The following is a 26,418-nucleotide window of genomic DNA, read 5'->3' as shown; positions in this document are numbered from 1 at the left end:
GATTGTCGATGAATGAGCTGACAGCGAACCCGCATTCTTGTTCTGCCTCTTCGCGGCCGCAGAGATTACGTCTGTCGGCGACGAGGAATCGAATATGTAGTTACAGGAATGGGCGCCGGTGGCGATGACGACGACTTGGTTGAGTTGGTTGAGAAGAAGGATCGAATTCAAGAACGGCAGAACATAATGAATCAACAAGCAAGACCGATTGAGTCGAACCGAATCAGGAAATAAAGAGAGAAAGAAGCGGAGCGCGGACGTGGCTCAAGAACAAGGAGAAGACGGAGCTGTTGGTGATGGCGGAGGGAGGGTTGTCGCTCGCATCGATGGTGGTGGGGATCGAGCTCCAGAAGTGAGGGTTGGTATCGATCAAAACCATGACGAGGCTCACGTCGTCTGGTGAAAAACATCAAACAAAGATTGCCACAAATGAGGAAAGACGAAACGAGAATGAAAGAAATCGAAGCCGTTGATTCGAATGGCCGGAAAGGTGAAGATGGTATACCCGAGTATAGCTTCGATTGGGTGGACTCCATCGCAGAAGGGTTGTAGAAATCGCAGAGAAAGAGAGAGGTCAGGCTCCGCCACACCGCCTCGAACCGGCAACTCTCTTTTTCGCGCCCGTATTTCATACGACCCTAATTAAGGCTCGGTAATCATGGGTCGGGTCTGAATCGGATTCGATCCCAATTAAGAGTACGCTTCCTTGTGACTTTCATTTCAAGTTTCAACCACTATAGCAAAAAATCTCGTTATCGGGATTTTTCTCTGCAAAGAGAAATGTAGAGACAAATTTAAATTTTGTTTTTTTCGAGTAGATCTCAAGAAAATATCGGCATATGTAAAATTTTAGAATATATAAGAAAAAACATCTTGACATACCAAAAATATGTAAAAATATAAATATCACAATAATATTGAGAGAAACGTGATATTTGAATATATTATATCGATTTTCATAAATCCCACCATCAAATCCTGAGATTTTTAGAAAAAAGGCTGATATTTGTGAAAATCCTTTTTACTAGACCTAAATATATGTATATTCAGGCATGGTTTGAGATTGGGTATATATAGGTCCGATTGCAGTTGAAGGCAGTTCCATCTTTTTCACAGTGCTGGCAAACGAACTCGTTCTTTTGAGAGGAATGTTTAAAACAAGAAAACATATATTTAGAAGAAATAACTTTCAAGTATAATGTGGATACTAATTGATTGGATCATGGTTTCAAATCACTTTGAGTTTAAAATCCAAATCTTGTAGCTGTTGTAAACTAATTTGATTTTCAAAGAAGAGTAATGCTACGGTGCTCCGGGAGCACCTACTCCCACATAGTAGAAATCACAATTGTAGGTTGCATCTTCTCAATCAGACCTTATAGATGTACTTAATACTGTTTATTTGATAAGAAATATGTTTTTTTTGACATAAAAATAGATTTTTTAAAGTCATAAGATTTTGATACATTGTGAGCCGTTGATTTTTGAAGATCTTAAAAAACCTACATGTATGCCATAATTACTGGATCTAAAACTTATTTTTCACTAAATAATGATTGTAGATAATATCTATTAGCGAAAAAAAGCTAAAAAAAAAATGAAATTTTGAAGCATTTATTAGGTGGATTAGGTGTTCCGGGAGCACCCTATCATTACTATTCAAAGAAATGTCTTATATATATGTTCCTTCGTTTTTTAACCCTTGTGATTATTGGATCCTCTGAGTTGTAAATCACAATCACGAAGTTATGATTGTTTTTGCCTGTTTTGCCTTGAACCTTACAAAAGTTGGTCACAAGGTTGACGTAGACATGTTTGCAATGCCTTGTGATTGTAATTCACAATCAAATTACTTTCTCAAGGTCTATCTAACATGAAAAAGTACAAGTTGTGATTGTTTTTGGACTTGAATCTTGTGAAAGTTGGTCACAGGGTTGAGCTTGTAACAACAATCACAGCTTCTACTTTTTCACCTATAACCAAAACAAACATGTGACAATCACAGTTTCAACGTTCTCACCTGTTACCAAAACAAACATGTCCAAAAATCACAACTTCTACTTTCTCACCTGTGACCAAAATAAACATGCCCTAAAACCGGGTCAAACCCACATGTATTATCTGTCATTTGTTTTAACTCATTTTATGTCGCTTCTTTGTTTGTCTTTTTGAATGGGAAACAATTTTAATTACCTACTCATTCTTTAGTAAATTTTTGCAGTTTCAAGTATTGATAAACGTAGTGATGACTTATTATTGAAAAAATATATATAGTGATGACTGCTTACAAGGGCTCGCTTATCGGGTATGGGCAGCTTGTGAACACCACCAAGTTGTTGGGATGTCCCAAGTTCGAAACCTACAGGGAGTGTCCTTTCCTTCATGATCAAAGATGGGTGTACTCAGACCTCAAAGGTTTTAACAATTGGAGGCCAACCAATGGAGGAGAGTTTTTCCGTGGCTTAGCAAAAACCCTCATGACCTGATCCGCTTCCGTTTTTCACACTGTCAATACAAGCTTGTTTGGAAAATACTGATAAGAGGAACCAGTGTTATAAGTATCTTACAATATAGTTGCTTTTAGGTTTTACAATAAGATGCACTTATATCATGATATAAGTGTGTATCATACCTGTATTAGGTGTATTATACGATACATTCTTACACCGTGGTGTATCATACGATATGGGTCTGGTACATTTAAAAAGGACTCGAAACTTGATTTTTAAGTTTTGGGTTTTGATACAGATCCATTAGTGATCCAATCTGTATCGATCATGGACAAAGCAGAGCAAGCAAAGATCCAACCCAATTCAGCATTGGGCAGACTCTAGCGCGGAGCGGGGTATGAAGCAGAGCGAAGCAGCCAAGGTGAACCTAGATCCAAGGAGGGTCCAACTAGGGAGACCTAGAAGGGCGTACAAGTGGGGAGACTCCAAAAAGTCTCTTGTGTTTAAGAGGTTCTCTTAGGTTTGGGAAGAGTCTCTTGATTTTTGGAAAAGGCTCTTTGGATTTCTTATTTTTTATTTAATTTTTTTATGATTTCTTCTAAAGGGTGTTGGCTTAACGAGCTCCTTTGAGCCCATATATAGCGGCTCCCTTGTGCTGAAAAAGTAGCAAAGCCTTTTAAATTGAAAAAGTTTGTTTTTTTTTTTGAAAAATCATCTGTTTTGCTTTTTAGCCCCCGAGCTTTCGCCTATACTCTCTCTTGGCCCCTAAGCCTTCATTACCTTGACCCCCTAGGCCCCAAGGCCTATCTTTCTTCTAGACAAGTTTATCTCTTGACTCAACTTTTGGGTGTGCTTGATCCTTGTGGTCAAGCGTACTTAGTGGACTAAGGTGCACTCGTGTCAGTATTCCAAGTCATCCTCAGCCCCAACCATCAAGACCATGCCTTGCTCAGTACTCTAAGATATCTTTTATAGGCTCTAGTAATTTGAACCCACTCTCACCTAGGCTCAAACCCACTTCTGAATATTCTTGACCCAAACCAGATATAGTTAACCCAATTCATTATGCATGTTGAGCTTTGCAGAATTTATCTTAACTTCCTTAGGTCATATCTCCTTAACCAAAACGAGTTTAGTTCTCAAATCTGAACCCTAACTCAATCCACGTATGCCCAGTCTACCATCAAAAAACTAATTTTAAACTCTCAACCAATTAGGAAAACCACTATATTTACTAAACCCTATCAAAATAGAAAACCAAACCCGGGTAGATTTCTTGCAGTCTGATCACATACTCATAAATCCCCAACCAAGTGGAGTTTGACCTTGTGGTATGTTGTAGTGTCTTTCTCAACGTATCTCCTAGCTACTCTTCAAATTTGATCCATTTCTATTCTACCAATTAGGAGATAATATTTTTTCTAAAGCTTGTCAAAAAATTTAAAACCTGTTTTTTTTACCTAGATTATGTTTTGACTTAACCGACCTGATCCGAGCCTAGTTTCAAACTCAATTTCACCTTGGGCTCAGTCAGAACGTAAGAACTTGGTATCAGAGTAAAGATCCTTTAAAATACCACCGAAAAAGAAAAATAATGATGCTCCTCTAGAGGTAAACCTTGAGTTCATCAAAAAGCTTTCAGAGAAAACACTTGCTCAAATGAACAATTTTGAAACAAGGGCAATCACCCTCGAAACCAACATGCAAACTATCTAATAGAAGTTTCAACAAATATGTGGACTCTTGATGGCCAATAAGGATGGCAGTGGACCACAAAAAAATGGGGCACCGCTTGGTCTCGCCCTATTTGGATCGGGGATGGAGGACATGAAACAAGGATGAAAGCAAGGATGAAGGTTAAAATAAAAAACTGTGTAGGGGTGGAGGGGAGAATGAACTTACATTTTTTCCCACCCTGCCTTGCCTTGCCATGCCCCATCCTCGATCTCCATTAGTAAAATGATAAAATACTTTTTAGGGATGACAGTGGACTGAGGGAAAATGGGGTTGCACCCCACCTCACCTCGATTGGACCGGGGATGAAAGAGGGGATGGAGGTTAAAATCAAAACATGTGTGGGGATGTATGCAAGGATAGAGGGCAAATTTTTTAGACAGAGTGGGGGTGGAGACCTTGTCTCCTGCCCCGGTCCACTTCCACCCCTATTGGCCAATGAATTCTAAAACCAAGAAGGTGGTGGTGGAGCCCAAGAGAAGGAGCACAACAGAGAGAATGAAGTACATGCCTTCGTTCTTGGACAATACCAAGAGGAGCGGTAAGATGGTTCGCAAACCAACAACTTTGACAATTATCTCTCTTGATCCTTCAAGATCTCATTCTCTACCTTTTTGGGAAAGGAACCACATGAGTGGTCGTATAAAGCCAAGCAATTGTTTGTAACCAAAAATATATTAATGAAAAATAGATTAGGGTGTGCAATCTCGAGGGTGAGGTCATTCATTGGCATGAATAATGCTATGGAACCTTAAATTGGTTCAAATTTAAGCAGAAAGTGCTCAAGAGCTTTGGACCATCTCCCTACATTAACTATAATGTAGAGATGAAGAACCTTATGCAAAAGGGGTTGTCTAAGATTATCAATAGGACTTCAAAGACCTTTGCACTATGTATGGTGATTGGTCTGAATATGCATTTATTTGTGCTTTTATGTGTGAACTCCAGGAGAAGATTTGTATTGAATTAATGGTGTTGGACTCACAAACCCTTGAGGAATGTCATGCCAAGGCAAGGGTGATCAAAGAACGTTTGAAAAAAGTTTGCTCATGTGAAGAGGCCCAACTGACCCCCAAAAGGTTATGGTAATCACAATTTGGGCAAAAATGTTGGACTCAAATTCAAACTGGATCCTAATGTTTGAACTAATTTCATATCCAAGGCCCAAATGACGGATTGGAGGAGCAAAGGGATTGGTTATAATTATAATGAGAAGTGAATACCATGTCATAAGTGCAAGACCCTAAAAATATTTGTGGTGTGTGAAAGTGAAGGAGAAGAAAAATTAGAAGATTCGGAGGAGGAAACCAAGCAAGGCCATGGAATCTTATACCATGCCTTGGCTAGGGTATTCATCCCAAACTCTATGTGAGTTAAAGGATGTTGAAAAAATGAAGAAGTTGAGGTGTTGATCGACACGGGATCAACACATAATTTTGTTAAGAAAAATCTTGTGCAAACCTTAGGATGCCTGACTAAAAGTCAACAAAGATTTGATGTTATGGTTGGAGACGGGCACTACCTCAAGTGTTCATTTGTTTGCTCAGAGGTTGAATGGGGAAGAGCATTTGGAACACGTGAAAGTTTTTCTTCGCATCTTAAAGAAGCATGAACTTAAGGCCAAGAGATCCAAATGTAGTTTTGGGCACTCTCGAGTGTCCTACCTTGGCCCTATTTTCAACAAGCAAAGCATGAGCGCAGACCCTGAAAAAAATATAGCAATGCGCTCTTGGCCCAAACCAACCTCTCTCAAAGCTTTAATAAGTTTTCTCGGAATTAACGACTACTAGTGAAGATTTATAAAGAATTATGGAGTCATTGTTGTCTCCTTGACTTTCATGTTGAAGAAAAATGTATTTGCTTGGATAGATAAGTTTGAGCTTGCTCTCAAAAGGCTCAAACAAGCTATATGTGAGGCACCAGTTCTAGATTTTTTAGATTTCTTCAAAGAGCTCATCATTGAGACTGATGCATGTGATAGCAGAATTAATGCAATGTTAATGAAAGAAGGCCATCCCTTGGCTTTCATCAGTAAAAACCTATCAAACTGTGCCAAAGCGCTATCAACTTATGAAAAGAACATGCTCGCTCTCGAGAAATGGAGGTTGTACTTACTCGAGAGACACTTTGTGGTCCACACCGACAAAAAGAGTCTTAAATACCTCATAAAACAAAGTATATCAAACCCCCTCTAGCAAAAATGGGTCACTAAGATGATGGGGTATGACTTTGACTTGCAATACAAGAAGGGACAAGAGAACCATGTAGTTGATGCGCTATCTCATCGATTTGAGAAAGAAAAATTAGACTCTCATGGCCACCTTGAGAGTCATGATGGAAGAAGGATTCAACTTAAAAGACTTTTTGCCTAGTGGACTGGGCAGTTTCCTAGGGGAGGACATGATACTGATCCATTGGTGATAATCTACATCGACCATGGATAGAGCAGAGCAAGCAATGATCCAACTCAAATCAGCATTGGGCAAACCAGAGTGTGGAGCAGGGTGTACAGTGGAGCAGAGCAGCCTTGGTGAACCTGGATCCAAGGAGGGTCCAACTGGAGAGACCTAGAAGGGCATGCAAGTTGGGAAACTTCAAAGAGTCTCTTGTGTTTAAGAGGCTGCCTTGGGTTTGGAAAGAATCTCTTGATTTTGAAAAATGTCTCTTTAGATTTCTTATTTTTTATTTAATTATTTTTATGATTCTTGTAAAGAGTGTTGACTTAATGAGCTCCGTTGAGCCTATATATAGAAGCTCCCCTGTGCTAGAAAAGTAGTTAAGCATTTTGAATTGAAAATTGTTTCCTTTTGCAAAACCATCTCTCTCTCTCTCTCTCTCTCTCTCTCTCTCTCTCTCTCTCTCTCTCTCTCTCTCTCTCTCTCTCTCTCTCTCTTTTGAGCCACTGGCATTTTATCTATTCTCGCTCTCTTGGCCCCTAGGCTCTCATCACCTTGAGCCCTTAGGCCTCTCTTCTTCTCAGGAATTCCATAAACTTTTCAAGAATTACGCAACCAATAACATAAAACTCTTTATGAACCTCACACATAGTGTTGCGATTTTTTTACTATAGATGCAAAAAACATGCAAAATTTTGCAACCCCCGTGAGAGGATGTATATTATGAAGATGAGCTCCCTACTTTTGATCCTACAACCCATAGCATAGGATCAGAAGTAAGAAGTTCTATAGTGAAGGAGAAAGGTATGGCTGGTACCCGTAGTAGTGTCGTCACAGGTATAAAAAAGAGGAGGATGAGGGAGTTCTTCGATAGGAGGTAGAGCCAGAGACTCTATTAAGAATTTTTTTTATCCTAGGACTGCCTCTAGGGCGCAACCCGATATTCGTACTGCTATAACTCCTCAGCATTTAGTCGAGCATGTAAGTGTCACAGTTGGAAGATGGTTTTATGATGCTTGCATTACTTTTAATGTAGCAAATTTCTTTCATTTCTAGGCTATGACAGATGTTATAACAAGTATCAGGCTTAGATAAAAAATGCCTTCATACCATGCTTTGAGAGAAAAGGTTTTAAATGCTAATGTGAAATAAGTAATGGCATATTGTAATGAAATAAGATAGTTATGGAAAAAAACTGGGTATAACATCATGGCAAATGGGTACATAGAGAGAAAGTCAAGGACCTTGATAAATTTTCTTGTTTATTTCCCCAAATAAACTATGTTTTTTATGTCAATTGATCTTATTGATACTCTCAAGACAACAAATGTATTGTTCAAAGTTTTTGATCAGGTTATGCAAGAGGTTGATCTTCAAAATATTATGCAATTTATTACTGATAATGCAACAAGTAATAAATTGGCAAAAAAAAATGGGTCATTCATTTGGATCCCCTGTGTTGTTCATTGCATAGACCTCATGCTTGAGGACATTGGCAACATATATGAGGCACAATAGACAATTGAATGTTGTCAAAAAATTATAAATTTATTTACAATCATACATAGGTTTTAAGCCTAATGAGAAAGTACATTGGTGGTGTTGAGTTGATTCATAGTGTATTTACTAGATTTTCTATGATTTTTTTTATAATGTAAATTCGAGTAAAGAATAGATCTGCATTAAAAAATTTATTTTCATAAGATGCGTGAAATGTATACCCCCGTGAACAAAAAAGAAAACCTAGAAAAATTATAGATATTGTATTCAGAAGTAAATTTTAAGATTCATGCTTGAAGTTTTTTTAGAATACCTATACCTTTGGTGAATGTGTTTTAATTAGTTGACAGTGAAGTCAGGCCAACTATGAGTTATCTTTATGAGGTATAGATAAGGCAAAAGAGACCATTAAAGATAATTTAACGGAGAAATAAAAATTGTATATACGTATATGAAACATTATTGATTATAGGTGAATTGAACAACTTTATCAACCTTTTCATGTTACAATATATTATTTAAATAATGTATTTAGATATTCCCTTACGTTTAAAATGGATAAGAAAGACAGTAAGAGACTTTTGGATTGCATCTAAAGGTTAAACCTTGATTATAACATTCAAGATCAAATTCATAAGGAAGTGAAAACTAATGATAATGCATTATATGATATGAGGAGACCTGCAACAATGTGAAACTGTGTCATAATGCATTCAGGTAATTTATTTTATCTATTTTAATTTTATATTTAATTTTAATTTCATATTGTTATTTAGTTAAAATATTTTGTATGATTGTATATTTGTTATTGTCTTATTGATTTCTCATTTTCTTATTTTTTTTCAAACATGTGGTGAGCTAGGTTTGAAAGTGATATTCCAAATTTGAGAGTTTTTATCATTTGCATTCTTAGCCAAACATATAGTGCAAGTAGATGTGAGAGAAACTAGTATATTTGATCAAATCCATACCAAAAGAAGAAATAGATTAGAGCATAAAAGGCTCAATGACCCCGTCTACGTTCGCTATAACTTAGGACTGAGGCAGATGTATATAAAATTATAAAGTTTATTTATTTATCATTTTCATATGTTCATTTAAAGTTTTTTTATATAATTCAAAACTTAACTAATTTTAAATTTTTCATGTCATCTTTTAGGCAAATCGAAAAGCTATCATCAAGGAGGCACAAAGAACAATTTGATCTCATTAGTTTAGAACATTTTGATGAATTGAATGCATGGGTTAAATAAGAAGCATTGACTCTTTTGAATGAAAAGAACATTCAATGGATTCACGTGGAAGGAGCACATGATGTAGATGATGTAGACTGCACGTATCTTGAAGACAATGTGGATGTCGAAGAAGGAGGAGGAGGAGAAGAAGAAGATGATGATTATGATTATTGAGATTTTATGTAATATATTTTAAAAACCTTAGTTATTTAACACTTAATTGTTTATAAACTTGGTCATTTTGTTTTTGTTTATTTAATATAAAAGTATGAGTCTTCTTACATATTATTAATTGCAAAATATTTAATATTTTGCATTGTTCTTGTGAGATATGCATACAATATTATCTATGATCTATATTAGTTGATGTTTGATGATGTCTTATGCGGCTTAGAGACATAAATGCTTAACATGTGATTTTATGATTGTATTTTGTGCAATTCATCATTGTTTCATGTGACATGATTTTTTAAATTTTTTTATTTTATTTTTCTTGATTTTTTTAAAATTTATGATAACGTTTACAATATGGTGTTATTATGGGCCCAACCGATACGAGTAACGATATGATACAACCTTGAGAGAAACACTTGAATGAACCGAAAGTATTAAGGGGGAATCAAAATTTCCAATTCAAAAGTTGGATTGCTTGGGGCAAAGGAATTGATAGAATCATAAAAATAATAAGTCAACCATTGCATTTTTCTCTCTCTATATATATAGTAACTCGTAATGTCAAAATGGTTACTGTGAAACGATCCATTGGACATGCCTTACACGGTCGATTTTGTGCAAAAGAGTGCTATGAGCAGAAATATGACTTTTAGTGGAAGTTGCGACCATGTTGAAAGTCATATTTAGTTCAAACAGTGATGTTCCATCACTTATCTTTGCGCGATCAACAGAGAATATGAGTCTGATAACACTAGACGCTTTGTGTGTCCACTGTTACAGGCTTCTCTCTCTCTCTCTCTCTCTCTCTCTCTCTCTATCTCTATCTCTATCTATATATATATATATATAGAGAGAGAGAGAGAGAGAGAGATTGTCACATTGATCGTGAAACGAAGTCAGTGTCTGCAGTGTAAAACTCTATGAGTACTCTCATCACCCATCAGGTATAGGATACACATCTCGGGTATCAGACTCTTGACTTCCTTCAACTTGAAAAACCTTAAACCGACCCAGCTAGGTAGGTGCACAAAGCTCCAGTAGGCACTAGTCTCTATATCTCGGTCTTCGTGTTTCAAATGGCATAGGCATGGCATGGATAGTGTTTCTAAGCGAGAACACACACACACACACACATATATATATATATATATATATATATATATATATATATATATATATATATATATATATATATATATATATATATAGTGAGTGGTAGCTGCCTGACCACTTTTGAGCCTGACCGAATGGATGCATGTTGAGCGTCCATCGCTAGGGCGTGACACAATGGACTATACTAAGCTATAAGAAACTGTCATCACCAATCCCACATTGGTAGGCCTCGGGTAGGTAAAACCCTTGAGGTCCCCCTTGCCCACCAAGGAGTACACCCAATTGTGACCTCGTGGCAAGGGACACCTTCTGTGGGTTTCGAACTGTGGTCGTCCCACTTCAGGTGACAATCCAGAGTCACCCCTAACCAAGAAGACAACCTTCGTAGGCTGAAAACTATGAAATGTTTGTGCAAACTGCAAACACAAGAGTGGTAGTTTTGTCAGTTTATACGCAAAGGTGACATGAGTGAGACGAGATGCAATGACCTCGTAAGCCATACTTGGGGTCGTAGGAGTTAGGACCAATGGCATGGTGGCGTTTGAGTGGAGCCCACAACCAACTGACATGGGGTCCATGGAACGCAACCATCTGATTGGTTAGGAGGACACAAACTATGAATTATGAGCACTGGATCTTTCAAACATCAAGAAGAAAGATCGCTTTAAGAGAAATTCACATGCCAGAGGGGGGGGGGGAATCCATTCTAAAACTATGGAAAAAAAAATGAAAAACGAAAACAATCAGTGATAAAGTCCTAGGCAAGCTGAACATATTTTGACAGCAGTTACGGTAATAATAATACATCCATATTGGTTATTCCGAAAGGAAAAAAGGGAGGGTTCTCAGCAAAGGTTGCAAATGATCATGGACTTCATGTAGAAAGTAGATCATACCAGCATTTTGGTTATATTTTATTTTAGTTTTTGGCTTTTACTTTATTTTTCAAATTATTATCGTGCTTTGCTGATCACAATAAGCCTACAGAGAATTCGATAATCATTATAAGGCCTATGAAGTTTGAAAGAGATCAGAAAAATGACATCTAAAATTCACTTTCAGTATTCTAATGGGATGTCTGATAAGAGGGAAAATTTGTCCTTCTTAGGCTACATTTTATCCTTGCATCAGAGACGGTCTACTAAAGACTATAAACTTCATAGTTGTACACAGCCCGTTTAAGTTGCTATAGTCTACATAGTAGTAAAAGAAACTGTCTACATGCATTCAAACTTCATAGAAACATTTATTATCTATCCTTTCAAAGCTGGATTACATAAAAAAAGGTGGAGAAAAGAAAAAAACTAAAAGGACAGATCAGCCTACGCTGCTTCCATGAAGTGAGAAAGCTTCTGAACCATTCCCTTCATTCCCTTGCATGGTGCCCTCTGCACAGTTTAAAGCAGAAAATAGAAATACAGTTAAAAAACAAAAAAGATCAAGATGGTTGGAAATTGGAATAAGCAGGCATATCAATTATGATCTCAAACTTCCAATGAATCACCATTCTGATGTAGCAGTCTGCAGTAAGCAATATTTAGTGAATACTAACAAAAAGACTCCAATTTAGAAGGGGGCAACAAAACAGACAAGTAACCAAATACACCATGTGGTAGAAGCATCTTTTCTTCGACAAAAATAAGCTTCATATGCTCCCCTTGCAATAGTTCACTCACATATATGGATGCCTATTTTTTTATGATCCAAAGAGGGCTATATATTAACTTCATCTTTTTCATAATTAGTTTGGATACACATAAGATTTCTGCATATATAGTAGGTCTGAGTTGACAAATGCATCTTTTCTTTTTGGGTTAAAATATGGTTTCTGACATTTTTTTGACAAAGGATAGGTGTCTTCATTCATTTCTAGGTTTTGATTGATCGAAGTATGTGTTGGGTTATCATCCACTTGGATATTTATACACCCAACATATAAAATTCTAGAATGGAAGGAAGAACATGTTATTAAGATTGCAACTATCCTAGTACTTGCATTACTTTTTGTCAGCAATTATGGGTAGAGAAGCAGTAACACAACATTTATATTCAATAAATTGTTCTCATCATTTGGGCTTTCATATCTTAAACTTTCTACTTATATCTTACTTCGAGTTGTTTACAGTTGTTATATATGTTTTTTCAGGATAGGTTGAAGTTCAAAAAGGATCATGGTGTCTTTTACGCAACTGATGACAACCGATGAAGGACACTTCCATAGAACATCAAGTCAAAGGGGGTGCATGGAAGGGGACTGACTCCTTTTAAGAGGATACGATCCTTAGAACCTTATAATCAAACTGCTGGTGAAGTCTACAGGCAGAGTCCATGACGATGCTGAGACATTTATAGAAGACCTGAAAGAGTCCCATGAAAAAATCAGGACTTCTATGGAACAGAGTACACAACAGTAATTCATAGTTGTGGGTGGTGAAAGCACTTGCAAATTAGAACGAGCAAAGCAAACTCCACAATTGTCATAGACTAGCACATATGAAATGAACTCCCATTTTTTTTACTCAAACAGCGAACCTAGCCAGCAAGGTCAACTCCAATAGTTTGAGCATCTGTCAATATCTTATTGGCTGAGACGACAATCGGAAACCCATCTCTCAAAACTCTTGTATCAAGAGGGGTGGAATTTGAGAGGTTGATCCTATTATCCAGCAAAGTAGCAAGACCACCTTCAGCTAGAATGAGCAAAGCAAACTCCACAACTGTCATAGACTAGCACATATGAAACTTTTTTTACTCAAACAATGAACCTAGCCAGCAAGGTCAACTCCAATAGTTTGAGCATCTGTCAATATCTTATTGGCTGAGACAACAATCAGATATCCATCTCCCAAAACTCTTGTATCAAGAGGGGGTGGAATTGGAGAGGTTGATCCTATTATCCAACAAAGTAGCAAGACGCCTTCAGGAAAAGCATGAACTCTTATTGGCTGTGGGCAAATGACATTGCTGCTGCCTTGTTACGTTTGTTGATGCATCAAGGGATACCTGATTCATTTTTAGGTAACAACTATCCATAAAGCCTAATACTAATAGTGATTCCAATGTCTTAGCGAACCACCCAAAATTTCTTACATCGAATTTCTTTTGATAGTGAAGGTAGGGCTGCCTCCAGTGGGATTTGAACCCATGATCCCTCAGTTAAGTCGGTGCTATTGTAATTGTTTCATCCATCTTATTTATCCCATAAATAGAATTTAGATATACCAAGATGTCTTTTGGTATATGTGAATGCACAAAATATGCCTTATACAAAAGATTATCAATAAGAAAGATTGAAACTGGCAGCCTATAGCTGCATGAACAAAAAGTTATATGATCTTTGTCTCTCTGTAGCATTTATGGAAAAAACTTCAAAAATCATGCCAAAACAAAGCAATATTTACTAAAAATGTTGTACAATCTTTGTCGAGGAAACAACTTGAGGAATCATGATAAAACATAGAGATATTGCTACCATGGTTCTGTAGCTATATAGTGAGAACTGTAGTAGCAAAAAGTTGGTAATACAAATGAAAATTCAGTTCACAACTGTACTATAAACAAGTCTTCACTAGAAAAATGCTTACCTGCAGGACCGTAGATCCATAGTTACATTTGCCCGATATTCCCCATGTCCAAACTGGAGCAGTTCATGACCTGAAGTAAGCTTCTCAATTTCTCATAGTGCATAAAGGTAGCAGTAACAACAATATACTTCGACCTTCTGGTATTAAGGACCAACTTCACTACCAGAGGAAGACAACATGCTGCATATGGCTTGGCACATTGTGATCTAGTTGAACATGCTGAAATGAACTTTACTTGTCCCTTCATTTTAGAATGATTCTCCAAAACATGAAGTTCTTGTAGATCCCCAGCTTTTTGCTGTGCACAACTTGTGATGCTTGAAACTCTAAAAATGTCCAAAGCAATGCTTACGCCCATCCGTATCTCTACTTTGCAAATCCAAAAGCTACAATGGCCTCTAAAATAGGTGTATTGGTGGAACTGTTTTTCTAATCTTCAATTTAGAGCGTTAGTGCTTGTACAAGTGCTGCAGCCTATGAACACCAAAGAATTTTAATGCTTTTGAGTCCACTTCGAGTTGCAACAAGGTGTTGATAAGCAGTTTGGTTACTGTTAGTGTATTGCAACAGTGATATTTTGCATGTCATAGTAGTGGACACATCTGCTACTTGCATTTTGATAGATTACATTAGGGGGAAAAAGGACAAGCACCTGAAAATAAGCTATCTTAGAAAGAAGTCATACTAAATTGCAAAATAGTGTGTTTCTAATCTTGAAAAGTCAATAGAATCTAATAGCAGTTTTATGGCAGAAGCCTATACACGAAATGCCATTATAAGTAAAAGGAAAAAGGGCAAATGATGCAGCTAATTTAAGATCTAGAACAAGGGTTGGACCACACGCAGAACCTCTAGAAGTACAGTGATATACTCATCTTTATAGCTTCATTCTCACAAAACATTATGAAATACTTTGCTCTATGTGTGGAAAATTAAAGAGTGATACAGTTAGTGTTGATATATTTTGCATGAATGACAGGTGATAGAAGCACATTTTTCTGCCTAAGCACCTGATCCAGAAGCCATTCACTTTAGAACATGCTACTGTTGATAAATGCAATACTAGAAAAAGCAACCAAAAATGGACTTAGACCAGCAGAAATGCTTCTACAATGATGTCATAAGCAACTGTGCTTCATGAACCTGTTATGTTTTCGTAGACGTGTCAAATGACACAGTTTGATACTAGGAATTTTCCAGGCACTGTCCTTCCAAATTCAGGTACCAACTAAACCTGATTCATGTTTTAACTTGAATCTAATTTAAGTTTGGGCATAGTTGGGTGATGGAGTATCCATCCCAACAATTTATGTTCCCTCCTATGCCTGACCAGTGTAACCTTTGGATCTTTATCCTTGGCTTCTATTAGTACTCTCTAAGCAAGAATATCTATTCCTCATGTTTCTTGGTTTAACCTGCTAACTGCATGCAAAATGACTTGGCTTTCAATTCACCTCTGACCACCAAATGAAATGTAAATAACCCATGCCTCTCTTTGAAACAAGGTCTCTTCCACTTCTATCAATCCTTTAAACAATTTGTCCTCTCCATATTACCATATGTCCAGATTCAATTTTATAAAAGGAGCCACTGAACTCAATCACCTACCAATTATATACTACTTCGGTTCATAATTTTTGTATTTAAGACCAAGCAACACCTTTTCCATGCCCAGAGAAAGACCCAAAGGTTTTATACAAGTGTTTATTTCGTTGAAACGAGTCCTGAATATTCATGTCAAAATTCTTTATCTGATTAATGGCCTTAAGCTACATACCCTTGAAGAGTATAGTCTTGTACTAGGAACTTACTGTTGTTTTACTTGCTATTAGAATGTACTATGCTCAGTTAATAGACAGATTTTGTCACCTCCCTTTATTTGGTCATTTTTCTGTTATCTCATTTATATGCTTGATGAAAAGCCATACCTAAATACAGGTAGAAAATCAATCACCTAAAATAAAGGAAGGCATAAGAAAAATGTTGAGATGGAGAGATTGTATAGGAGATAAAAAGACCACAAACACCTACAAGTAAAACAACAAAGCAATCTCAAGGCAAGCAACTAGAATTATAGCAGCACAATCCACAACTAGATAATGCAAATATTATGATTAAAATGTAGTGAAAATAAAGGAGTGAGCACAAGGGCAGTTAAGAAGAAAAAATTTGTCGCTTGGGACGTATCAAGCTTGACTGATTTAGCGCCACGTATGGGAAACTCAATGACTTCAGCATGGCGGATCGTGGAATTCTCATTAGATGACTGGTTATATTATTTCAAGGAATATAAGGCACCTTTGTTCGTAGGCCTTCTGAGAAGTATTAATATTGAAGATTACCTGCTGGCAGGATTTGTTGCAGCTAGTTCACAAACCACAAATGCAAGATCCTTAGTATCACTTTCCGTGTAAACTTGCTGGCTTAGGCTGTGGGATGTTGAGTCTTGACCATAGCAGGGCCACATCAAAAGGATGTGAGAAGAAAAAGAGGGGCTGCAATTTCTTTTTTGGGATGCCATTTGTGCTCTTTTAAAAGATTATCAATAGGCAATGTTGGTGATCTTATATACCGGAACTTAAATCACTGGACTACAATGGGTCATTGGCTTGTATCAAAGCGTGAAACCATATTCTTCATTGCTTAGACTATGGATTGTATTCTCTGATTCACTACCATAAATCCCCAGATCCATTTGTCTTGACGCTAAGGCCTTAACAAGAACCAAAATGGTATCACACGCTTCTGTTTCCCTGTTTGGCCTATCATATATTTTCCTATGAATATGTTACTCAAGCACATCTAACAAATAGAGAAGCATGAGCTAAGTATCTTCACCCTCTGGTCAGAAGAAACCGAGTTTCTCAAAGTGGAAAAAAAGGATCTATTACTAAAAGATATGAAAAAGAGTGATCTTTTCATATTTTAATGCTTGGATCATTACTAAAAGAACATGGGTACCAACAGGCAACACTAGTGCGAAAAGAAGAAAGAAAGCAACCAAGAAAACTATACCAGTATGACGATGGCAACACGGCTAGTGCTTTTGAGGCTTCGTCTCCAACATTTTCATGAAAAAGATAAGCAGGCCATTTTGGAGCTTTACGAGGACTCATGGATTTGAAAAAGGACCATTGAAAGAAAAGGGCATACAAACAAAACAAATATATAACATTACAAGTCTGGCGTCAAAAGGAGCGAGCGAACGAGAGAGAGAGAGAGAGAGCTGTTTTGCTGCTTTTGTGCAGGTGAATAACCCAGTAACCATAAAACCAACTTTCTGAACAGCAAAAAGGACAAAAACTTGGGACGAAGGTGGTGTTCCAAAGTGAAAAGTAAAGTTCATGGTCATCATTGCCCAGGTGGTTGCGTGTGACATTAGACAATAGGGTGTAGTCAAAGGCCAGACATAATGATGATTGGTAAAGCATTTGGTGGCTTTAAATTCATTTTATGCAGCTAGCAGCTGCAATGTACCATTCTTCTTTTTGGCAGACCTCGAGTGTGGGAAAAGTGGTCATTTATAGGCGAGCACCCAAGTCATGTTTCTGATCTTTTCTTTACAACTATAATTCTACAGTGTCAGTTTGGTATCACCAACACCCCCCACCACGACTCACAGGCATCTCACTATTCCATTGTCATGTCTATTAGTTGCAAATGCAAACAATGTCATGTCCTGAGTCCTGACCCTTAGAGTAAGTTGAATTGAACCCCAAATCATTGTTTCCTTTATGTCATTGGATCAAGAGACTGTACTGTTCACTGGTGAAATTTCTGATGGTGGCTGAATCATAACACCATAAGGCTGTAGTGTTACCCCTGTTGGCCTCTCTGGCATGGCAATGCAAGGAGGCAACCTCTGAGGCTGCCGGAACCAACCAATGAGCACATAAATATCATTCACAAGAGATGTGGTACCATCTTAATATTGATCATGAATGAATCTGTAATTTAGGTGGCATGATAGTTGCAATGATTTAGGTAATGTAGTAGTTAAGTTCCTCTCTCAAGTCAGGCCCTAAACAAAGAGGAGACTTGGGGCGACCCTCATCAGGTACGCTACTTTCAGTTTCAGTCTGCAATTATCGCACTAAAAAATCAAGCCTACCTTTTTCTGGGAAGATTTACAAATAGGTGCCTAATTTATGGTGAATTTATGTTTAGCACCTCAGTTTCAAATATTTGAAGAAAACATCTAACCTTTTCAAAGATTGTCGATTACCTCTGAAACTACTTTTTTTTATGATACCTCTGAAACTATTTATTTACCCTCAACTGTAACAAAAATAACAGAGCTATAAAAATGACATTTAATAATTGAAAAGAAAAAGAAAAAGAAAAAGTTTAAGAGTCTCATTTTAAAGAGTTAACCAGAGTTATGTTATATAAAAAAGTAAATTTCGCGATCAATCTGAGCAACATCTTAAAAAGACCAGTGTTTATCTTTACAGTGGCAGCTTGTTTTATAGATTCTATGATGTTCACCTGATCGCTGTTCTTAAAAAGTGTACATGAGCCTACCAGATGGTTCACTCTTGGCACCAAGCTACATACATGTTAGGGGTCATGCCTCTCGCTATTTACCTTTTAAACCCCTCTCAGTTTTGAGTGATGCCATAACCTGAACATTGTGTGGCATGGCTTGACCATGGTTTGCATTTTTTAATTTATAAATTATTATAAAATAACAAATAAAAACAATCGACTCAAGTGTAAAAAGAGGAGAGGAGGAAAAGGAGGAAAAACAAACAAATAGCATATAATTAATACTCCAACCCAAGTATTTGGACGGAAGTTGCTTTAACTCGGAACTAAGAGATAACTGTGGGAAATACTTGGATTATGCAGAGGTAGGGATGTCAATGAATCGTATTTTATCTACTAACCGACCGAATTCCATTATGTTTTAGTTGCATTTGGTAAGCCAAAACAATATCTGATTATAGTTGGATGCGGACATGGTTTTGATATTTTGCTACTGAATCCGAGATATATCCGAATTTGGCTGATATCCATGTCCATTTTACGTGTAAAAAAAAAGATTTCATATGAGCTTGTCACCATCCAAATTCGTGTAGCCAATTACATGAGGGATGGCAGATCAGGTGCAATCATATTGTAATTTTTTGGTGGGCCGCTGCATCTGACCACCTTCTATTATTGGGCCCCACAGCTGACAGACTGCATTCCCAAAGATGGAGGGTGGTCAAGTGCTGCAGCGTGCAATGCGATTGCACCTGATCCGACCTTGTGTAGAGGTGGCCCGAGTGGAGCTGGGGAATCCCCAACGTCAAACTAGTTTAGTACAGAGGGAGTTATAGGAAATGATGGAGGTCGGACAGTATTTGCAGAAGCCAGAAACTTATTTCAGCTCCCATTTTAATGGGGTGGTAATCACCAACTACTTACCACACTGACAAAGCTTTCAATTGCCCTGGTGACCTTCTTACTTGAATCCCAGAGTGAAGACAGATTGCCAAACAAGCATGGAGGTGGAAATGAGGAATCACCAACCGAACTCTACCAGTGCTCCCAAACAAGCATCTGAATTTGCTAGAGCCATGAACTATGAGGAATTCATATTCACATTTCTAAGTGTCTCCAATGGGCAGTTCCCAAACAGAGCCTTAGAATTCCTAAAACCTCACACATAACCAAGATCAGCAAATCCTTTGTCTTGCACTCACAGATGTATATTGGAGTTCATTGTCTAAAAATGGTAATGACACTGGTAATTCCCTTCCAAAAGGCAATTATGATTGGTCTAGAATTTACAAGAAAGCAACCTCATACAATGAGTTTTTGGAGCTGTGAACAGGAGGATCTCTTGAATCCTGCAGATCGATATCCATACCAAAACTAGTGAAAACTGTAGTCTATTGAATAATGGAAAGCACGAACAACAATAAAGTAGGGGTTTTCAATTTCTCAACTACTCGCTTCTCTCAAAAGAACAAATAAATAGACCTTCCATGTGATGAAACTGGATCTGAACCAAGAGAACATAGACTGATGCTATGTATGGATCCATTTAACCATGCTGGGTCCCAGTGCAATTGGGGAGGTGAAGGACTAAATACTCGCCTCCTCTTACACTCTCAGTGACTAGGCTCCACATCCGTAGAAGGATCCATTTTGGGAACCAAATCAATAGGCTTGCAGTTCAGATCCAAAGCTGTAGAATCAGTCACCCCTGTGGCGGGTCCACTCTGCATCAAAAGCCATGGCAGATGGAATTCACCAGCAATCCCCAAGACTTTGGCGGTTGGATAAGAGTGGCCACAACCATAATTCATAAAATAGTTAACGAGATAAGTGAGTGGATCGTCTTCTTTATTCAGAAGATAGAAGATTGTCTAGAACTGGTTGACCATATCTAGATGTATCATGACAAAATCAATCATCCCCAAACGAGCATGCTTACAGGATTTACTTCTTTACATCATGCTATTTATGGCACGGTCCCAGCTTTTCTTCCGGTCACCTCCCGCCGATGGGTGCGAGGAAGAGGTAGAGCTCACCCGCTTATGCTCTTCATACCTTCCCTGCATGGTTGATGCTAGCTGACACAACATAACGATAGGCCAAAACATTTGAATGATGAGAAAGTTCTATATGGCAAGATATTTTAATTCTTATGGTTTATAATAGGGTAGATGCAAACAATATGGCGATACACTGGTTAACAGAAAACAGAAAGCACAACGCACTGAATTCGCAGTTCACAATAATTTAAGCTACATGTTGGATTCCATGGAAATGAAACACACAGAGCTTGGAACAAAGTTTCCAGAATCTGTTTCCAAGTCGTGGGAGCCGTTTTTGATGCCTTCACCCTTGTATAATACCCCACATAGCTTATTTTTTGAGATGGGGAAAGCACTGGTAAAGATCAACCTTGGGATGCTTCGCTTCTGCATGTTCCCTGCATTTCACTTCTGTTGTTGTGCACATAAATGTCTGCATGCACACCTTGCACTGCACATACAACCAACCTCAGTGAGAAGAGAAAGGGAATGCAGATATTTGGAACAAGGCAACTTTTTAAGCTGCAGTAAGAGGAATCAAAAGGGCCAGAATTCCACCAAAGCATGCCACAACAACATCAAGCAAATTTTGTGGATTACAATTCATGAGCACACGCATAAAGACATCCAACTCTGAAGCATATGTATTGCCTAGCTCAAATAATTCTGTAAGTCCTATTCCACTACCTATCACACATAATGCCATTCAATTGCGCATATTTTCAAGATGCTACCTCAATTTCAAAAAAGACCCATGGATTTGGCAAGTCGCCTTGAAAAACAATAAGTAGAAATATTGGTATAAATTACATTCAAGTGAAAAGTCATGCAGACCTGATATGTTTGTGTTCAATATCAATACAGAAGAGCCCACCATCTTTTCGACCTTATAATCAAATTACACACCTAGTCAAGATTATATCTGCCCACAGCACTCCAACAAGCAATCTTAAAACATAAAAGGTACCACCTCATTCATGAGAAGCAGCAGAACTTAGCTATTCAATCCCGAAAATGATGGTGATATGTGAAGCTCTCTCCTTAACGAGTAATGATGCCCACAAGCTAAAATAGAAAGGTAAAAACCAAGAAATCTTACCAAAACAAGCAGGCTGGCGTCAACCTATAATTTAATTATCCAACTTTTCATGAGATCGGAAATCTGATCACTGATTTATCAACTGCTTCAAAGATAACAAAGCCAGCAGCAACCCTACACTATTTTGGGTTATACCCGTCCATCAATTTGAAACATAGAAATGGGTACAAAAGTAGGTGACCAGTAGTCACCAACATCAAAAGCAGTTACTGCAGATGTCTTAGGCCCTCGTCACCGAGGTAGAAAAGGCAAGCAAAACTATTAGTAGTACAGAAAAAAAATTAGAACTTGCACCACCAAAGGAAAACATCTGTTGTTGGGGTACAATGACAATCTGACACAACTTAAATTAGCAGGTCCACGACTGTAGGCCGCAACAGTCCAGTTTGCAAGCATATCAAGAGTGCCTTTTAGGTTCAAAGAGCTGAATGAAGCAATAACAGTTGAGACATAATCAACTAAACGCAGAACTTTGCATCTGATCATATCCTATGCGAGTCCGGCCCCTTTATATTCTTAATCAACTTCACATGAATGCACAAACTAAACACTAAGAAATGTTGCAAAAGGAATCTAGATGCACACAAGAACAGAAAAAAACTTTTTCACTTATAACAATTATGCTTCCCTATCGTCCTTAAGACTTGTCACTAACAGACATTGTGACTAATATTCCTAGATTGCAATCTCCATCAAACAAGCAACAAAAAAATAAAAAAATAGAGATACCCAAGATGTTACATGAAAGGCAGAAATACATTAAAAGAAAACTAAATAAAATGTCCCAATGTGTAAGTTCTCAAAACCAATGCCACAAATCTTGTTGTCGGTAATATTTTCTCAACAAGGGAAGATCAATGGATAAGTTAAAAAAATTGGTTTCTCTTGGGAAAATATCTGAAAAAAATATCAGCCTATATAAGTTTAAAAAAAAAGAAATACATAAAAACATAAATGAGATTTTTTCCATGAAACACAATAAAAAAAATTGTTATGATTTATTCTCAAATTTTCACAGCACTCTCAAAATCAATTCTGGATGCCCAGATTACAAGACAATCATAACCTTGTCAGTTGATATTCTCTGCAAGTCTCACTAAAATCTGTTCAAAAGAACCCTAAAATTTGGAAAGTACTTTCTAAGATTTCAACAATCATAACTTCCAAAAAAATCATGTTTTAAAGATGCTAAAACTATAACAGGATGAGACTGCTTACTCCCAAAAAGAAACCAGAAAAGGGAAGGGTAATGGCAGTGGTAGTTCCTATCATGGCGCTCTTTAAGAAAAAAAAAACAATCCACATGCACTGAGCAATACATTTTTATTACCAATTTAGTAAATAAAGACAGATGTAATCAATAGATCACATGATTCTCAAATTATAGAACTCTCCCCATGTAGAAGTGCACTACCTTATAAAGTGTAGAAGAGAAAAACACTAATATTATGACTTCAAAGCATCCTGCATCTGTTCTTCTAACTACAAAGATAGCAATTGGATATATCTAATTTCCCTTTTCCAATAATTGCCAACCGATGGCAAACCAATAGAGTTCCTTCTTAGTTCGAATTCTAATGGAATCCCACATACTGTGTTTTCTTTTTCAGTGATACTTGCATAGCATTGCTATCTTGGTGTCTTTTTTTTTCAGATATTTATGAATAAGTATGATCTTGGTAGATTTCTCGGGCATTGTATATCAATTTTACATTTAACAGCATGAACCAAGCAGAAAAGCAACAAAACAGAAAATCAACAGAACAGTTACAAAATTAATTTTACAAAGGCCATTTTCATGTCAACTACCCCATACATAGTTTTTAAACGAAAGTTATTGAATACATGGCTAAAGAACAGTTTCCAAATGCTTGGCAGCCCACTACAAGGAGTTAGCTAGGATCCAGCATTTGAATAATAGATCTTTTTCTCAGGTGTTTTGATTCCACAAGTCAACAAAACAAATGAATGGAGCAGAATAAAGCACAAAGCATCAAAATACAAATCAACAATCAAAAGAAGAAAAAATGATAGTTGGATTGCCAACTCTTGCATAAGCAAGCTCTGCAACTAGGAGCAGGTCAACATGACAGTAAAAACATTTGAGCACTCTTTATTACGCATAATTACATTTGTGTAACTCTTAGTAGTCATTATAACAAAACGACTGGATGGTACCAAAACTATGTCATCTTCTGCAAGCGCATAAACTCTTTTTGCAAAAAAATTGATGCTTTTCTCCATTAGGAGCCAAAAAAAGGAAAAATTTATAAAGAGAAAAGATAAGCAAGACTAGGGCAATGACATGGCCAGTAGGGAACAAATTGTTCAATAACTACAGCAAATAACAAGGAAGGCAAACCCAGTCCGAAGCTAGTGATTTAGATCCAATCATAACCTTTCTTGGGCCAAATCATTGTGCTACACCATGAAATCTTTGTCCGGACACAAATGCCACCAAGTGGATTTCATTTTATCCACCATATACAAATGTTCGCCCACTTCTTTCCCAGATCCCTGATGCAAGGCGGAAAATATGACACCTTAACTAATTTTCACACCTCTCCTAAACTGCCCGGACAAGAACAAATAAAGAAGATATTGAGCCCTTCACAATACGCAAGGAGATGGGAAACTCATTCCAGATTCTTGGCACCCACTTGCTAACACGAAGCACCATTTTCATGACAAGACATACATGCTTTCCCATCTCCTTTGATAAGCACAAAAACAACATAATTATTTCCTAATCTTTAGATCTAACTCCTTATCATTTTTACTCTACATTTTCAATATAAGTTGTACCTTACCACGCCTTTTGTTCTTTTGCAGTAATCAATTCCATCTTTTGATCCTCAAAACAAAAAAAAAAATCTATCAGAAGAATGAAAGCTACCTACAAAAAGAATTAAAGAATTCATCTCGATCGATTCTATCAGTAGATTATTGTTTTTACCAAACATATGTAGATCAAAGTCACGATCTTATAATCTTCTAATAAGAAGAAATGATCTTTCACAATCAATCCCCTTGTTCCTCATTCTTCAAGAATCAGAAAGGACCCTTTCCAGTTTTAAAGGGTGTTGCACTAGTCGAAAAATAGTTTTCTTTTGCAACCTTATCCACATAGCCTCTTCCTAATCAGAGCTCCCTGACACCAATAAACACATGCGGCAAACAGTTTCCTCAATATCAAAATTGGGGAAACTTGTTTTTCGTAATGAGGACAAATAGAGAGTTCCACCAGATTCTACAAGACAAAAGGGAACGATCATGGAGTCTTTGTACTCGGGGAAGAAATCTCGTAGGGACATGCAAGAAAAAATGCCGAATCTCGTATCATAGAATCGATCGGGATGGGGATGGGAAAAAAGAGAGGGAAAAACCTGGATGGACATGGCTTTCTTGTTCGTTTCCAGTTGGCTTCCTGCATTAGACGAGTCCACACCCACCATCAGATTAAGAGGCTGCAGAATTTGAGAGAGAGAGAGAGAGAGAAAAAACCTTTGGGGGCTTTCATCTTCTCCAGGTTTTTCTCGCGTGACATCTTAGACTTCTGCCCGTTCCCTCCTCCCATGGTGGCTGTGTTCCGATTCTGAAGCGCTGAAGAGAGAGAGAGAGACGGCGACGGCGACGGCGACGAGTCTTCCCCCTCTTCCTTAGCAACTAAGGAAATAAAAATAGATTCAAGACGAGAGAGAGAGAGGGCAACTAGATAGCTCTCTCTCTATATATATATCACCTGCTGCTATGTCACAGGATACTCCAACTTGCTCCCGTGTCGTGTCTCCTTGTATACTATCTTTTTTTCGACAAAGAAATCTGGGGTTAGGCAGACCCCTACTTGTTATATAAGAATACCATTTGAGATTCGAACTTGCAACGTTCTCAACACAAGGAGACGTGCACTAACTGCTCCTGCCAGACAAGCCGAGCCCCCGTTGGTGTCCCCTTCCCGTGTCCTTTAACCATATCCTTGTGACATAGATCGGCTGTGCATAAAATATACTTTATATTTAGTGCGGTTAAAGCGTGATAGAGATATAAGGCCCAAAACCCTCTCTGTCTCTCAGGCCTAATAAAAAACATACGTTAGATTATGACAGGGGCCGAGCCAGGATGGTAAACTAGGTGAGCACAAATACAAAGTAAAATATATATATATATATATATATATATATATATATATATATATATATTTTTTTTTTTTTTTTTAAAAAAACACAACTTTATTTTTTAGAAACATCATAAATTATTCGTTCATGCTAATTGATAAAAAAAAACAAATATTCCAACCAAAATCAAATTACATAATATTTATGAATTCATGTCTAATGGTAATTAAAAGAAAAAAATGCCAAAAACCTTAAAAACTATAAACTAAACATTTATATCTTTTAAAAAAGACACTAATATTCTAACCAAAATCACATATTGAAATATTCATATATTCATGCATGATGACTATTAAAAAAAACACATAAAACCCTTTAAACCATAACTAAACATTTATGTCATTTAAAAAAAACCCTAATTCCTACAAACATTGTAAATTATGCATTTGTGATTAATTAATAAAAAAACTTTAATATTCTAACCAAAA

The 26,418-nt window shown here is 37.2% G+C and overlaps 2 protein-coding genes across 2 annotated transcripts in view; both read right to left on the bottom strand.

The window, feature by feature from the left end:
* The window catches only part of LOC149847675 (general transcription and DNA repair factor IIH subunit TFB4-like), an 805-nt gene extending 269 nt beyond the window's left edge, over window positions 1-536 (bottom strand). Inside the window, exons 1-3 of the mRNA XM_090001939.1 lie at window positions 506-536; window positions 262-396; window positions 1-185 (exon numbers count right to left, since the gene is read on the bottom strand). The exon at window positions 1-185 is cut by the window's left edge and continues 115 nt beyond it. Coding sequence (XP_089858065.1) covers window positions 1-185; window positions 262-396; window positions 506-536 — 351 coding nt within the window. The remainder of the gene's footprint in view (window positions 186-261; window positions 397-505) is intronic.
* A 20,269-nt stretch (window positions 537-20,805) lies between these two features.
* Window positions 20,806-25,511, bottom strand: LOC149847674 (uncharacterized protein At2g23090-like). Its single transcript, XM_089988628.1, has 3 exons — window positions 25,320-25,511; window positions 25,202-25,242; window positions 20,806-21,167 (listed from the first exon to the last, which is right to left on the bottom strand). Exons 1-3 carry the CDS (start codon window positions 25,390-25,392, stop codon window positions 21,048-21,050), a joined length of 234 nt encoding a protein of 77 aa, XP_089844754.1. The 5' UTR covers window positions 25,393-25,511; the 3' UTR covers window positions 20,806-21,047.
* Window positions 25,512-26,418: the final 907 nt, after the last annotated feature.

Source organism: Nuphar pumila, chromosome 1, assembly GCF_984573655.1.
Source record: "Nuphar pumila chromosome 1, dmNupPumi1.hap1.1, whole genome shotgun sequence".
NCBI classification, from domain to species: Eukaryota; Viridiplantae; Streptophyta; class Magnoliopsida; order Nymphaeales; family Nymphaeaceae; genus Nuphar; species Nuphar pumila.
This window is presented reverse-complemented; position numbering and strand designations above follow the sequence as displayed.

Bases quoted from the DNA above. Each gene is read 5' to 3' on its own strand.
- LOC149847674 (XM_089988628.1), bottom strand. From the start codon at position 25,392: ATGGGAGGAGGGAACGGGCAGAAGTCTAAGATGTCACGCGAGAAAAAC. The intron at 25,243-25,319 runs GTTTTTTCTCTC...CGTCTAATGCAG, and splicing joins GAAGATGAAAGCCCCCAAAG to GAAGCCAACTGGAAACGAAC. The intron at 21,168-25,201 runs GTTTTTCCCTCT...TTGTATGTGCAG, and splicing joins AGAAAGCCATGTCCATCCAG to TGCAAGGTGTGCATGCAGAC.